Source organism: Diceros bicornis, chromosome 18 (genome assembly GCF_020826845.1).
Source record: "Diceros bicornis minor isolate mBicDic1 chromosome 18, mDicBic1.mat.cur, whole genome shotgun sequence".
In the NCBI taxonomy this organism is placed as follows: domain Eukaryota; kingdom Metazoa; phylum Chordata; class Mammalia; order Perissodactyla; family Rhinocerotidae; genus Diceros; species Diceros bicornis.
The window spans coordinates 10,729,334-10,745,445 of NC_080757.1; the positions used below are offsets into that span (position 1 = coordinate 10,729,334).

The 16,112-nt window shown below is 47.7% G+C and overlaps 1 protein-coding gene across 1 annotated transcript; it reads left to right on the top strand.

The window, feature by feature from the left end:
- Positions 1 to 334: 334 nt before the first annotated feature.
- On the top strand, positions 335 to 15,408 carry FXR2 (FMR1 autosomal homolog 2). Its single transcript, XM_058559815.1, has 17 exons — positions 335 to 743; positions 6,605 to 6,657; positions 7,030 to 7,123; positions 7,537 to 7,608; positions 7,715 to 7,863; positions 8,088 to 8,181; positions 8,683 to 8,799; positions 11,198 to 11,368; positions 11,869 to 11,947; positions 12,273 to 12,382; positions 12,617 to 12,703; positions 13,003 to 13,225; positions 13,440 to 13,637; positions 13,726 to 13,926; positions 14,025 to 14,120; positions 14,272 to 14,372; positions 14,707 to 15,408. The coding sequence occupies exons 1-17, from the start codon at positions 663 to 665 to the stop codon at positions 14,800 to 14,802; spliced, it is 2,022 nt and encodes a 673-aa protein (XP_058415798.1). The 5' UTR covers positions 335 to 662; the 3' UTR covers positions 14,803 to 15,408.
- Positions 15,409 to 16,112: the final 704 nt, after the last annotated feature.

The window sequence follows — 16,112 nt, forward strand, 5'->3', positions numbered from 1 at the left end:
CAGAAATCCAATCCAACTGAGTGAGCTCGGCTCCTCCCTCCCCACGATTGGTTAACTCTCAGTGTTGTGGGGCGGGGAAAGGAAGAGCTGGGGGCGGTGGAGTGGTGGTGGCGAAGAAAGGGGGCCAATCTCGTTCTGCGCAAGCGCAAGTAAGCGACCAGGAGGGGGCGTGCGAGAGTGAAACGGAGTTGTGGAAGCCCTGATGCGCTGGCGAGCACGAGCTGGGTCGCCAGTCTTGACGCCTGCGCCGTGAGCCTCGGGGCCTCGCGCGCGGCGGGCGGGTGCGCGGTGCGCCTGCGCAGTAGGCGGAGGCGGCAGGGGGAGGTGGAGGCCGTGGAGAGGCAGCGGCAGCCGCGGGTCCCGGGACTGAGGCAGCTGCGGGGCGGCGGCGGGCGGAAGCTGAGGTGACGAAGGCAGCGGCGGCGGCGGCCGTTTCCCTCACGGTGGCGGAGACCAAGGCGGCGGCGGCGGACGGGGAGCGGCCCGGCCCCGGCCCCCTGCTCGTTGGCTGTGGCAGGGCCGCCGTGGGGCCGGCCCGGCTCCCGCCCCCCGCGGCTCCCCCTCCGGCTCCTCCTCCGGGGAGACGCCGGGGCCCTGGCCCGGCCCGTGGTCAGACCGCTGCTGCAGCAGCCGCCGGGGGAGTCGGAGGAGGTGGCGGCGCCATGGGCGGCCTGGCCTCTGGGGGGGATGTGGAGCCGGGACTGCCCGTCGAGGTGCGCGGCTCCAACGGGGCCTTCTACAAGGTGAGGCGGCGCGCCGACCGGGGACACCCGTCTTTAGCCCCCTCCCTCCAGCCAGAGCAGGGAAGAGTGGGGCGGGATCGAGCTTCTGGAGCTAAGTCCTGACCCTTAGAACCTGAGACCCACACTTTCACCCGCAGCCCTCCTGGGGAGACCTCTGGAAGTTAACCCCCTACCTCTTGGTATTTCACCTGCTTTTACCTCCTTCTCAGAGACTGAACATCAGGTCATCATTGTGCTTAGATCAGTGTCGTCCGCCGCTCCGGCCCCCGTCGCCAAGAGACCCCATTTACCCAGCTTCCTATTGACTTTTCCTGTTTCCTAGTGGAAGACATACCTTAGACCTTAATCACATCTTCCCCACAGTCCAAGCACATGGAGAATTCTCTTTATTCTTCCCTATTAACCCCTTGGGAAGGCCGTCCCATATTAGATCCTTTCGTCTTCCTGGGAGAGGCCTCTTCCTACTGGCTCTGGAAGACTCACCCCACTTTCATCTTGTATTTCTGTTCCCAACCCAAGGAGAAACGGTCAAAATCCATTTATGACATTTGTTATCTTTGACCTCAGGAACTCTGGGTTGTACCATCAAGTTGCCTCCTTAGCCATAGGGTGGCATCTTTTCACAAGTCTCTCACCCCACCCCTTCATCCCAAGGCTAGCTGGTTTACCAGTCTACCCAGGGGTGGATTTGTATTTGTTGTCTCACTTTCACCTCAAATACATTTAGATCATTCATTTCGTTTCTAAATGAGTGTAAGCTTCGTATTCATGATCTCTAAAAGGGGATCTCATGAGGATTCCTTCTGTCTTAAGGATTTCCACTTCTAGAAGACTTTTGGCCAACTCTCCCAATTTGGGAATCTGATAGCCTTTTTTTGAAGAAGAAGGGGACTGTCTTTAAAAGATCCTTGTTTACTTAAGCTTGCCCATCACCCAGGATTTGGTTCCTTAGATTTCCTTTTCTAGGACATTTTTTAGGACATTTACATTTAGCCAGAGGGAGACCCCTCTTGCCTCTCAGGAATTTTTCTTTGTGTGACTGTTGTTATTTTGAACTGCTTTGGACTTTATGCCTGGAATTTTTGCAGACATTTCTGTCTTAGTCTTTCATTTTACCCTGAGGAGCAAGAGCTGAGATATCTTCTCATAACATCACTTGTGAGAAGAGCCCCGTTTTCCTTTACTTCCCCTCAAACCTATTCTCCCATAAAAGAGCTCTCTACCTTCATGCCCTTGGAAATGACTTTCTCCAGCTCCTTCCTTGTGAAGTTATATCTTACTGTAACTGGAAAGAGTCTCATATTTGCGCTTGTAGTGGAAGGTTTCTGCCCCAGCTTCAGTTGGTAAGTTCAGTGTAGGCATTTTTTTACCCACTCTAAGTGCCTATCCATTTCTGCCCTACTTCCCTCACCAGATTTTTTTATATTCAGTGCCTGAGGGTACCCACATCTGTCTATCTTAACTTATTCTCTGAATTTAAGTCTTTGGCTTTTTATCCTAGTATTTCTGTATTCCTCTGTAATCCCCAGGAACTATCTTACTCCGTGTCTCAAAGAAGCTCCCAGCTGATCCTCTTCTGTCATTTTTTCTGCATACTTTCCTAACTCATGGGACTTTTTCTTCTAGCCTGTCTCCATAGCATTTCTGTTTTCTTTGGCAGTCTCTAATTCCTTTCTGATTCTGACAGAGTACATTTGTCTCTTATATCCTTTTCCCCCAAACCAGCATTACCTTTGTTGAAATACCCTTCCTCATAAGATTTTAGCCCCAATTTTCCCATCTTGTCTTTCATCTGGGTCCTTCCCACTCGAAATTCTGGGTTCCAAGAAGAGTGATTCTTAAATTGAGTCTGAGATCAAGATATGATGTTTGCTTTTGTTCTAGGAAACGTGGGAGCCAAGTGCAGCTGGGAAAGATTGGTATCCACTTCAAATTAACTGGGAAGAATGGGCCGGCCCGGTGGTGTAGCGGTTAAGTGCGCGCGCTCCATGTCAGCGGCCCGGGGTTCGCAGGTTCAGATCCCAGGCGCGCACCGATGCACCGCTTGTCAAGCAATGCTGTGGCGGCGTCCCATATAAAGTAGAGGAAGATGGGAATGGATGTTAGCCCAGGGCCAATCTTCCTCAGCAAAAAGAGGAGGACTGGAATCGCATGTTAGCTCAGGGCTAGTCTTCCTCACAAAAAAAAGAAAACTGGGAAGGGAGATGTTTTCCTTTCCACATATGAGTGTCCAACAGAAAATCGCTCTCTGAATCTTTTTCTTTTCTCCTGTGGGCTGTGGCAATGATAGACTTGAGTGAATTGGGGACAGGATACTTTGAATCAGAGAGTAGAGTTTGGAGCTAAGCTGAAAGCTAGGTAATGTGGATTTTGTGTTCTGGCTACTTTAGCATTTTCTGCCCCATGCCTCGGTTAAAAACAATAGTAAATCTCTAAATTCAACTAATCTTTCTTCAACTTTCAGTGCCATATAGATACTTAGCTATTCTGACCTTGCTACTGATTTAATATTCATGACTCAGCAAATTTCAGTGTGGGTCAAGGAGTGTTTGTTTATATTGCTTCCAGAACTATAAATTTGGGAAGGTCCCTTTTACCCCTCTCAGAATTGGGTCCCTGTTGTTGATCTTGTACAATAAAACTGCAAACATCAGATCTGGAATCTAAGTTATCTTGTAGTTATCCCATCACCTCTTCCTTTTCTGTAAGAACATAGTATATTTTATTCTTTAAGTTGTACTCTCCCAAATGAAATATCTGTTCGCTTTCCAGGGTACAGTCATCTAACTTTCCAGACCTGACCTGGATATCCTAATTCCCATTCCTTCTTAAGGAATGTGACATCTCAACTTCAACATGTGGGTTTTACCCAAACCCTTTCTGCTTTTCTCCTAGAACTCCCTCCTTTTTTTTTGGGAGCCCGGGACTAGATGCTGGGTTGAAGATGGGGACTAATTTCATATCTTCTAATTTGAGAAAACTGAAGTACCTAGAAACCTAGGGCTCTCACTTCCTCTGTGTGGTCCTAGGTCCTATAAGCCAAAGCCAGGATGTGCCATGACCACTGAATCAAGTCATTCTTTGGATCTAGTTGGCTTTCTAAATCCACTTACCTGCTGTTCCCCTCACCTCCTTATCTTCCCAATGAGCATGGACTGAGCAGAACTAGGAGCTCACTTTCTACCACTGGTATCTTTGGAGGAAAAAAACCTGGGGTGATGTGCATAGAATTAAGGAGCAAAAACTGGATTGGAATATGAAGTTGAAGAGAAAGGTTATTTTGGAGAATATTTAAAGGAAAAAGACCCTGGAAGTAAAAGGGTGAATGACAGGTTTGGTTGAACTGCTGAGTAATGTGAGGGAAAACTCCATTCTAAGCTCTGCATTTCTGTCTTGGGGATCATGGAAGCTGGGAAAAACAGGGTAATATTGCTGCCTCTGCCTGTGGGCCAACCCTGACGGTTGGAGGAGAATTGGATTAGAGCCTTAGGCATATCCTTTGTGAATGAGTATATCTAGGAGTGGGAATCTCTTCACAAAAGAGGCAGGCAAGTAATTGGCCTTATTCTATTTCTTCTACTTCATTTTATCTCCTCCTTAAAATGTTTTGAGAATAGCTAACTCTCTCTTGATGAACTATTTCTGAAGCTTGGAGACAGACATTTTGGATAAAGAATTGGATAAAGTCAGCTGAAGAGGCTGGTTGGGATGTTTCTAGAAATCCAGACAGATCCTTATAAAGGGGGAAGAGAAAAGGAAAGGGATACAATATTGGTGGTTGTGGGAGGGGGACACTTAAGAAGGAGCTAAGGGAGGAACCCAAAAGGAAAGAGGGACTCAGGCAAATAGTGAGGAGTAAAAGTGCCTGAGAAGACGACCTGAGAGGAGAATGGTAGGAGTGGCTATTTCCCCTTTCTGGGGAAAGGAATGGCAGAGAAAGCTAAAGCAAGGTAAGGAAGAAGCCAGACAGTACCAAGAGTACTAATGCCTTGAGCAGTAGTAAGTCTCCATAACAAGATCCTATCTTGAAAGAAGAGAAAGATGGCTATATCAAGAGTGAAATTTAGGCTTAGATTTTCCCACCCCGTAAGGAAACAGCAGTATAGTAAGTGTTTATGATTGACCAATTCTGTGAGATGGGAATGACACAAGTGTGCATTTTTGGTGTTTTCTCTTTTAAAGCTCAGCTTTTGTCCCTAGCTGCAAAGCTCAGGAATAGTTCCAGTGTATTAGCCTTTGAAATCCCTAATTTTTTATAACAGCTTTAATTGACATACGATGAAGTACACATATTTAAAGTGTACAATTTCTTAAGTTTTGACATATATACATGTAACAAACCATCACCACAATCAAGATGATAAACTTGTAACTACCAAAAGTTGTCCACCAACCACCAATCTACTTTCTGTCATTGTACATTAATTTTCATTTCCTGATTTTTGACAGAAGTGAAAAGGCAATTCAGTAGAGAAAGGATAGTCTTTTCAACAAATGGTACTCAAACAACTGGATATCCATAGGTAAAAAATGAACTTTGATCATATCTTACACCATATACAAAATTTAACTCAAAATGGATCATAGACCTAAACGTAAAATAAAAACTCTAAAACTTCTTGAAGAAGACATAGGAGAAAACCTTTGTGACCTTGGATTAGGCAAAGATTTAGATATGAAACCAAAAGCTCAGTCATAAAAGAACAAATTGATAAATTGGACTTTATCAAAATTAGCAATCCCTAGTTTTTGAGTATTTGAAAAATAGGGAGAGAAAGTAGAAAAATTGGGAGTATGGGATTGAACATATATCTTTGGCTTCCTCAGTGAGGACATAGCAAATAGGAGGTGGACCAGCATTTCAATCATCCCTTTTCCTCTCTCTTGTCATGATCTCAAGATTGGGGGCTTCTACAAATTTTATTATCCTTTTCAAATTCTTAGCAGTGTCGTAGTCTAGCATTCAGAAATCTCACATCTCGGGGCCGGCCGGGTCGTGCAAGCGGTTAAGTGCATGCGCTCCACTGCGGCGGCCCGGGGTTCACCGGTTCAGATATCTGACGTGCACTGACATACCGCTTGGCAAGCCATGCTGTGATGGCGTCCCATATAAAGTAGAGGAAAATGGGCAGGGATATTAGCCCAGGGCCAGTCTTCCTCAGCAAAAAAAGAGGAGGATTGGCAGATGTTAGCACAGGGCTGATCTTCCTCACAAAAAAGAAATTAAAAAAAAAAAAGAAATCTCACATCTCTTCAGTCCTAATTTTTCCTTCTGTAAATTGTGTTCATTGTTTTGAACTTCTGATTATTCAGATTATTCTGAGTGTTCTGATTAATCTGTTAGGACCAAGGCATCAAGTTTGCTCAGGTCTCTAGCTGTATTGGGGAGCTTGACCCTTCTCCCTCTTGGCAGAATCCTGATGTCCTCTAGGTGTTCCAGGACAGCCTCACACTGTCTCATGGGATATTCTTAGCCTTGCTGAATGTTGTTGGTATTTTAATTGAACTCTGGCAAGCTGCTCAGCACAACCGGAGGCAGACAGATAGGGAGGCCCCTGTGGGAGCCATAGTAGACCACCAGTTTCCAGGCTGTTCTGATGCAGGTGATGTTTCCCCCTTCTGCTTACTTTCTGTCTCATCTTATTTCTGGATTTTGCCACATTTCTTTCCATGCCAATATCATTTCTTTCCACTTTATTCATATTCTTTCCCCAGTGCACCTTTTTCTGGCCCTGTCTTTAGATAGCTTGCATCCCCATCTAAAAGTCTAGTTTAAGGCCTCCAAATGTCTCTCTTCTTTTGATAGTTGAGGTGGTAGTAAATTGTGTTTTTTTTTTACTTTGTTCTAAAATCTATTCTAGGGCTTTGTGAAGGATGTCCATGAAGACTCTGTCACCATCTTCTTTGAAAACAAGTAAGACCTTGGGAATAGAGAATCCAGCCTACTAGGTCCTAAATGGAGAGTGGAGACGAGGGGGCGGCTGAGTCCCATGAGGCATGTAATAGGTGGGAGAGAGCCAAGGGTTTGGGTGGGCAACTTAAATGGATCTCAGGAGAGGAAAGGGCTGAAATTTGGTGGGGGGGGGGGGCCGGCATTTGACCCAGTAATTAGATTCTAGCAAAAGATGGAAGACACCACTATGGAGCTGGGCCTGGGGTTTATCCTCTAATCTTCTCTAATCACCAGGGAAGGTGGAGATTGCCCAGCAGAGGCAATAACCCCTTCCTGAAGAAATGGGCAACCACATTAGCCTGAATAGCTTTCATATCACTGTTTCCCTTGCAGCTGGCAGAGTGAGAGACAAATTCCTTTTGGGGATGTCCGGCTACCACCTCCAGCTGACTATAATAAGGAGATCACAGAAGGGGATGAGGTGGAGGTAAGGGCCATGGAGTCCACCCTTTCTACATGTCACTTTTCCCGGGATTCTGCATCTCCCTTACCAGTATCCTAGGCTCCTCACCAGTTGGTTCACTCTCCTTCCTCCCCAAGCAAAGCTACTACGTCCAAGCCAGGTAGCCTATGGAAAAGTGAAATGCACCAGTTCCCTGTCCATCACTGTTGTGATCAACCAAACTCTGAGGGAGCTTCCCAGTTTCAGGGGATTCACTTTTCTTCCATTTATGATAAGAGCATCTAAAATCCAATGCCCTCTGATTTTTAATTAGCCCCTCCTTCTTCTAGTTTTCTTTGGCTCAGTTTAGGATGCCTACCAGGTGTCTTAATGCTTATTCCATTCTTGATGTTTTTGGATGGTCCTCAATCTCTCTTTTATTTTCAACTTCTCTTTAGGTTTATTCTCGAGCCAATGAGCAAGAACCTTGTGGCTGGTGGCTGGCGCGGGTGCGGATGATGAAGGGAGATGTGAGTGATTGTGAAGGCCTTTGGAGAACTGCTGAAACAAATATTTTAGTCATGAAAAGGTGGGAGATAGAAGCTCAGGTCATCCACAACTTCTCCTTTCTTCCAGTTCTATGTCATTGAATATGCTGCCTGTGATGCCACTTACAATGAGATTGTCACCCTGGAACGGCTTCGGCCAGTTAATCCCAATCCCCTCGCAACCAAAGGCAGCTTCTTCAAGGTTACTATGGCTGTGCCTGAGGATCTGAGAGAGGCGTGAGTGTTAGGGATGTCAGGAGTGGGGGGCCCTCTTTACAGTCCTCGTCTCTGCCCCTATTTCTCCCAGTTTCAGTCTTCTCTGTTGTTCCCTTGGCCCTCTAGAGCCCTTCTTGCTCCCACTTCCTCATCCTCTTTTATTTTTCTTGGTCCCTCTCTCTTTCCTTGAACCTTTGACTGCATTTCACATTCTGCCGCCTGAGCACTTTTCTCTTTCTCTGCAGCTGCTCCAATGAAAACGTCCATAAAGAGTTCAAGAAGGCATTGGGAGCAAACTGCATCTTTCTCAACATCACAAATAGTGAGCTCTTCATTCTGGTGAGTTTATTCTGCCTGAATTTCACATAAACCCTTTCAACAATTTTTCCGTCTCCCCTTTTAACTTCTTTGCAGAAAGGGAGGAGCTAAAATGTGTTTGTTTTTATTTGTCAGAGAGGACTTTGTTGCTCCTGACTCCTGTGGGCCCAGGTAGCCCTGCCTTCCCTTAGTCTTCCTCATATATGACCTTAATTTTTTTTTAACCTGACCATCATATTACAGCCTGGGCTGGGGACCCTCCTTTGCATATTTGGACTCTCAAAAATAGACTGTACGGTTCTCACCCGTGCTTACTCCTTGCTTGCTACCTAAAATCACTTCCCTTAGGCACCCAGATAGTAGGCCCTTGTGAGACTGACAATGATTTTCCTCTTCCCTAGCTTCATTTCTTAACTCCCACCCTTTTCCAGAGACTCAGGCATCCTAATTCCTAGTCCCTGGCTCTCCCCTAGTATGTATTCAAAGTCAGTTTTAATGACTTTTCCATTGGTTTCTTCCTAGTCAACCACAGAAGCCCCTGTGAAGCGGGCATCCCTGCTGGGTGATATGCATTTCCGAAGCTTGCGCACCAAACTGCTACTCATGTCCCGCAATGAAGAAGCTACCAAGCACCTAGAGGTAAGTTTTGGCTCCACTTCTTACTGCTGAATGGTATCGTCGTCCTCCTCCCTTCCTGCCCCGTCCTCTACCCGTGCTCTTATGTTTACAAAACAAAAAGACTAAGGTCTTTCTGGGCCGTTAAACCTGGGTCTGCTATTTTATCCCAGACTCCTCCAGATGGCAGAGCTACATCTTATTATAGTACAGTTGTTTTCAAACTTTTTTTTTTAGCCATGGGACCCTTTGATCAAGTGAAATTTTATTTGAAAGTACAGTGCATAAAACAGATCAATCAGAGCAGCTCTGTCTAAAAGTGGAAGGGGGTGTGGTTCTTAACCTCCACCAGCCTGCCCCACATAACCTCTGGCAACCAAACTGCTTTGCGGGATATATCTGAGAACCATTTGCACACTGGAAATACCCCTGGACTTGGGAATCCTAAGTCTTGTTTCGTCAAATGATTGACCGTTGGCAAATCGTTTGATTCCACTGAGCTTCATCTGTGACAACGAGGTAGTTATTCTACAAGGTCTTTTTGACGTCTTATGATGGTTAGGTTCCCTTTTCTTAGGTAGTATACCATCCTAAACAAGTAGGGTGTGTGTGTGTGTGTGTGTGAACATCCATTTCCATTTATCAAGTGAACTGATCCTTTTGGGTGGCTGTTCTCTAAGCCTGTGCAAATTCTGGATCATGTTCATCTTTCACTTCTCCAGGGATGCTACTCAGGGTACTGGCAGTTAAAAATTCACCATTACCCCCAATTATACAAACTGTATCTGCTGCAGTTCCCAATGAGGAGGTTTCCTGGTGACAAAAGGAAGAATATTCAACTCTCGTGGGACTTTGCTATATTGATCTGTCTGGCAAAGTGTAGCAGATAGCTAAATTAACCATAGGTGCAAGGACATGTCTTTGTTTTTGAATAGGAAATGAATATACGAATAAGGACAGGGGCTGGCCCCGTGGCTTAGCGGTTAAGTGCATGCGCTCCGCTACTGGTGGCCCAGGTTCGGATCCCGGGCGCACACCAACGCACTGCTTCTCTGGCCATGCTGAGGCCGCGTCCCACAAACAGCAACTAGAAGGATGTGCAACTATGACATACAACTATCTACTGGGGCTTTGGGGAAAAAAAAAGGAGGAGGATTAGCACGGATGTTAGCTCAGGGCTGATCCTCCTCACAAAAAAAAAAAAAAGGACATAAACTTGTTTGTTCTGTTTTTTGAAAAAGTATTTTGAAATACTGAATGTATAAAGGATAAAAGTACAATACCCTTGTACCTAGCAGGCAGTTTAGGAAATAAAACCCTTGGCAAACTTCTCTAGAAGACATTTGTAAATCATTGTAGATCCTCTTCCCTCCCTCCCTAACTCAGTTATTTTGAACACCCAGCTTAGTTCCTTGTTCCAGCTTTCTCTTCTTGCCTAATGTAGATTCTTGCTGTAATTCAACCCCATCTATCTTGGAAGTAGGAGGTAGTGGATTGCAGTCTGGGAATGTCCCCTTTCAGATATATTTCCTATTTGGTGCTTCCTGCCTAGGACTCATTCTTCCAGGATCTTTCCTGTCTTCCTGCCCCTATACCCAGGGATCCCTCTAAGGACTGGTTGAGAAATGACGTTATAGTATAGTGTTCCATAGGCTCCTTTTATGCTTTTCTTTTTTTTCTTTTTTTTTAAATTTATTTTTTTAAACTTTATTTACTTATTTTTCCCCCCAAAACACCAGTAGACAGTTGTATGTCATAGTTGCACATCCTTCTAGATGCTGTATTTGGGACTCGGCCTCAGCATGGCCAGAGAAGCGGTGCATCAGTGCGCGCCCGGGATCCGAACCCGGGCCGCCAGCAGCGGAGCGCGCACACTTAACCGCTAAGCCACCGGGCCGGCCCATTTTTATGCTTTTCTTAACCCTTTGCTTTCTGTTCACCTCTTTGGGTTTTATTTTGGGAGTTGATATTAATTTGGTAAGGTATTGTTCCTTACATTTGCATTTACCTTGTGAAAAGTCTTTGCACACCAACCTTCTTTAATCCTCTTGATACTTTGGGAATGAGGTAGGTCAGATATAATCATTTAGTAAGTGACAGAACAGAGGCACAGAATATGTGTTTTGTTTAGGATCGCACAACCAGATAGTGTGGGAGCCAAATCTAGAACTTTGGTGGCTCCCAGCCCAAACTTTCCCCATATTGCCTCCCCTCCCCACCAAGCCATTGGTATTTGGGAGATGGGAGTGGAATGAAAAGTTCCTGAATTCTCCAGCAGGTCCTAGTGGTCAGCAGACTCTAGGTTCATTTTGGCTTTCTTTCACACATTTTTCCTTATTGAAGCTATGCAAAGTGTCAGGTGCCTGGAACAGGTATTCCAAGATTCCACCACTGTGATTCTCACGGTGTCTTTTCCTTTCAGACAAGTAAGCAGTTGGCGGCAGCATTCCAGGAGGAGTTCACAGTGCGAGAGGACCTGATGGGACTGGCAATTGGGACTCACGGTGCCAACATCCAGCAGGCCCGAAAAGTACCTGGGGTGACCGCCATTGAGTTGGGTGAAGAGACCTGCACTTTCCGCATCTATGGAGAGGTCAGCAAAAGATATCTGTCATCCAGGTCCCTTAGGGGATACAGAGAAGAGAGGGTGAAATAGAAAGGAAACCTGAGTCATGTTGACCTATCTCCCTGACTTTGGTGGTGACACACTGTCCCAAAGACAGTGAGTAGGGGGCCAGCCCCGTGGCTTAGCGGTTAAGTGCGTGCGCTCTGCTACTAGCAGCCCGGGTTTGGATCCCGGGTGCGCACCAGTGCACCACTTCTCCGGCCATGCTGAGGCCGCATCCCACATACAGCAACTAGAAGGATGTGCAACTATGACATACAACTATCTACTGGGGCTTTGGGGGAAAAAAAAAAACGAGGAGGATTGGCAATAGATGTTAGCTCAGAGCCGGTCTTCCTCAGCAAATAGAGGAGGATTAGCACGGATGTTGTTAGCTCAGGGCTGATCTTCCTCACAAAAAGTGAGGAAGATCATTGTTTGAGATCCAGGTCCTCTGTTGTAGTAATGACTCCCCACTCTTTTCTTAGACTCCCGAGGCATGCCGACAGGCACGAAGCTACCTTGAGTTTTCTGAGGACTCCGTGCAGGTGCCCAGGAACCTGGTTGGTGAGTTGGGGTGTGTATGTATAAAAGAGAATACAGTTGAGGGCCAGATGTGAGATTCTCTGAAGCGATTCTGGGCTTGGCACCTCCCTATGGACTTGTAGTTTCAGAGCAAAACAGTCTGTAATAAGAGTGACAAAAATGGAAGAACAAATATCTAGGCATTGTAATATTTTGTCCTGTGAAAACTCATCAGAAATGTAGAAGCAGGAGAATAATTAAACAGAATCCATGTATAGAAGCTGAAAGACTGCTTATCTTATCTGTTTTTACTCTTCTTTCTTTCCTTAAAAAAAAAAAAGGCCTAATTCCTCCTTTACCCATTCAGGCAAAGTGATTGGAAAGAACGGGAAAGTGATCCAGGAGATTGTGGATAAATCTGGTGTGGTGAGGGTTCGAGTAGAAGGTGATAATGACAAGAAGAACCCCAGGGAGGAGGTATGGGGCAACTACACCTAGAGATTGGTTTCCAGAAGTAGGTGGGATTGTTCTCAAAGCCATTCTTTGGGGGCTGGGATTTCTAGGAGGTAGAGCATAGTAACTTTTGTTTCCCCCAGTAGTTGTAGAGCCCAGAAAGATCCCATTGGGTGGGCTTCCCTAGGAGACAGGGTGGGGTTAATACTTACATTTGACTCTCCTTCTGATCCATCTGTCCTTCCCTTTGCTCTCCAGGGAATGGTTCCCTTCATATTTGTTGGCACCCGAGAGAATATCAGCAATGCTCAAGCTCTGCTGGAATATCATCTCTCCTACCTGCAGGTACCCAGGCTGGAAGCCTGGGAGAGATGTGGGTGTAGCAAGGGGACTAAGATTGCTGATGGATAAAGTTAGGAGTTGTGGTACCCAGTCTGTCTCTGAGTAGAAGAGGAACCGCTGGGTGGAAATTTGGGGCTGGGGGTTGGATCTCAGAATTTTCCTTCTTTAGCCAATGTCCTCCTCCTCCTTGCATTCCTGAGAATTTAGATATGTAGGGTGGAGAAGCATGCAAGTAGGAGACTGTTCATTGATCTCATACTTATTCCTCCATCTGTATCTTCCTCCATCTTCTACCCAATCAGGAGGTGGAGCAACTTCGTTTGGAGAGGCTGCAAATTGATGAACAGCTTCGGCAGATTGGGCTGGGCTTTCGCCCTCCTGGGAGTGGGCGGGGCAGCGGTGGCAATGACAAGGCTGGATATACCACCGATGAGAGCTCCTCCTCCTCCCTCCACACCACGCGAACCTATGGGGGCAGCTATGGGGGCCGGGGCCGGGGCCGGAGGACAGGCGGTCCTGCCTATGGTGAGACAGCTATGGGAGAGGGAGGCGAGCAGTGGTGGGATTTGTGGGGAGAGGCAGAGATCTGGGTAGAAGCTTGAGGAAAGGGTGATAGAGATGATGAAGAGGTGATGGTTGGGGGACTTGTGAGTGAGAAGGGGAAGTCTTCAGTTTGGGGGCTGTGATGGATCCTGGGGTGGGGTGAGTGACCCTGATTGAACTCCATTGTGTTCCTCAGGCCCCAGCTCAGACCCATCCACAGCTTCTGAGACTGAGTCAGAGAAGAGGGAGGAGCCCAACCGAGCTGGTCCTGGCGACCGGGACCCCCCATCCCGGGTGGAAGAAAGCCGGAGGCGGCCAACGGGGGTCCGGGGTAGGGGACCCCCACCTGCTCCCCGGCCCACCTCAAGATACAACTCTTCATCTATTAGCTCAGGTACCAATACCAGACAGCTGGGCTCATGAATGTGGGCCAAAAGGAAACATGATGGACACCTGACTCCCAACTCCTCTTCTCTAACTAGTGCTGAAGGATCCAGACAGTAATCCTTACAGCCTACTGGACACATCTGAACCAGAGCCCCCAGTTGATTCAGAGCCTGGGGAACCGCCCCCAGCAAGTGCCAGGCGCCGCCGCTCTCGTCGCCGCCGCACTGACGAAGACAGGACTGTCATGGATGGAGGCCTGGAATCTGATGGGCCAAGCCTGACAGAGAATGGCCTGGGTAAGGGGTGTGCCTGGGGTCTAAAAAGTTAGAGCTGGGCAAAGAATTAGAGGGTTGGGAGATTTGATGCACAGCTCTCCTTTTTCCCTGCCCCACAGAAGATGAGTCAAGACCCCAGCGTCGTAATCGGAGCCGCCGCCGTCGTAACCGTGGTAACCGGACTGATGGTTCTATCAGTGGAGACCGTCAGCCAGGTCAGCTAACACTGGATGCCAGCATCCTTCCTGAGAGCTGAGCGAATGGATGCCACCTACCCTGTGAAAACCAGGGATTGGGGTTCAGTGGGTTTCTAGGGGCTGGACACCTGGGATCCTTCTGAAACTCTTGATCCTCTGCCTTCCCCAGTGACTGTGGCTGACTATATCTCCCGAGCAGAGTCTCAGAGCCGCCAGCGGCCACCTCTGGAACGCACTAAACCCTCAGAGGACTCTCTTTCGGGACAGAAGGTAGGCAGGCGAGATGTAGTTTACTCCACCTGCTTTTTTGTTCTAGGGTAGGGGGCACAAGAAAATTCCCAAAGAAATCTCTTACTAAATTGCAGAGAAGGCTATGTCTGATGGAGTTTAGACTGCATTTAGAATAGTGAAAAGTTTGAATAGAAGAGGGAGGAAAGTTTGGTTTATATTTTCTGCATTCCAGAGTGACTAAGAGAGATCAGGGGACCAACCCTTGGGTCACCAGATGTCAAGAGGGCTTGGATGGTAGGGAATGTCATTACCTGAATTTCTACTGACTGCTTTCTTTCCTTCCTCTTCGTTTTCTTTCCCACTTTCCCCTCAGGGTGACTCTGTCAGCAAGCTTCCTAAGGGCCCCTCAGAGAATGGGGAGCTCTCTGCCCCCCTGGAGTTGGGTAGTTTGGTGAATGGGGTTTCATAAAACCCCCAGCCCGCATCCCTCCCTTCTCCGTCTCGCTTGCTGCCCAACACCATGGCCCTCACAGGCCCGACTGACCTGCGCTGGAGCTGCTCTTATCTAGGGGGGAGGGGGGTGGCACAGCAGCTTGGGTCCCCCCCCCAACCTCCAGGAGCTAGTGGAGGGGTGTGTAACAGGGTCATACCCCCCTCCCTCTTGTCCACCCTACCCCCAGGGTGAGGGGAGCCTCTCTTCTTCCCCATCAGACTGGATGTGCCTTTATCCTCTAATGCCCCAATCTCTCTCTGAACACCCCCATTCTCCACCTGTTGGTGCGGGGTGCTCCTTGACCCACCCATATTTGACAGTTCAGGGGGGCTCCCCTGCTATCCCTCCTCCCATCCTGTACCCCCCATTTCTGGGGCCTCATCACTGTGGAAGACGGGGATAGTAAGGATATAAGTGGGTGGGAGGCATGGGGAAGGTTTTGGAGTAGAACCAGGGGTGTGTATGAAGGGGGGTGACAAGGTCCCCCAGGGGAGGGGGGACCAACCTTGTCTGGTGGATGAGAAGGCGTATTTATTTTTCACTGTACAGTATTTAAAAAGAGAATAAAAAAATCCAAATGGCGCTCTGGTTCCTGTGCATTCCTTGTGCCCAGGTTGGTCCATCTGTTTCTTGAGCACTGAGCTGCCCTGGCCCCTAGCCTTTGTTTCCTGTTTCTCCACGCCTGGCTTCTTTAGTGTTCCAAAAATGATCTACTTCTGGGAATTCCTGATATTCCTAAATTCCCTAGGCCCCGGTACCCTCCTGGTCCAGAGGAGAGTGGCTTGTCTTGCTGCTTCTCCCCTCCTCCAGTTTCGCTGGTACAGGGAGCTAGGCCACTCCTATACCCTGAGTCATGGGCAGGCTAGGTAGGGCTACTCCAAGCTGGAGCTGTTCTGCGAAGAGCTGAGAGCCAAGGCAGGCTGCTTAATCCGATTACCTGAGGCCTGGGGCTTGGGCTGGGCCTTGGGCAGAGTGGGGAGCAGGGTTCCCTCACAAAAGCCTCTGGGACCTATGTGTCCAGCCCTTATTCCTGATGGTTCTTGGCTCTGGATCCAGGCTTTTTCTTCAGCATCCACATCGCTGACCTTCAGCCCCAGGGAGCTGTTCTGGAGTTCTTGGCTCCCTGCCTCCTGACTGAGAAAACGTGCCATAATTCAAGGGTTCAGTAGTGGTGGAGAAACCTAGGTTTAGGGGCTAGAGTTGGGAGGGTTTAAGTTTTCTCACCTGGAGAGGGTTTGAATCACCACCCAAGCACCTGCTGGGATGACTCAGGAAACAAAAATGGT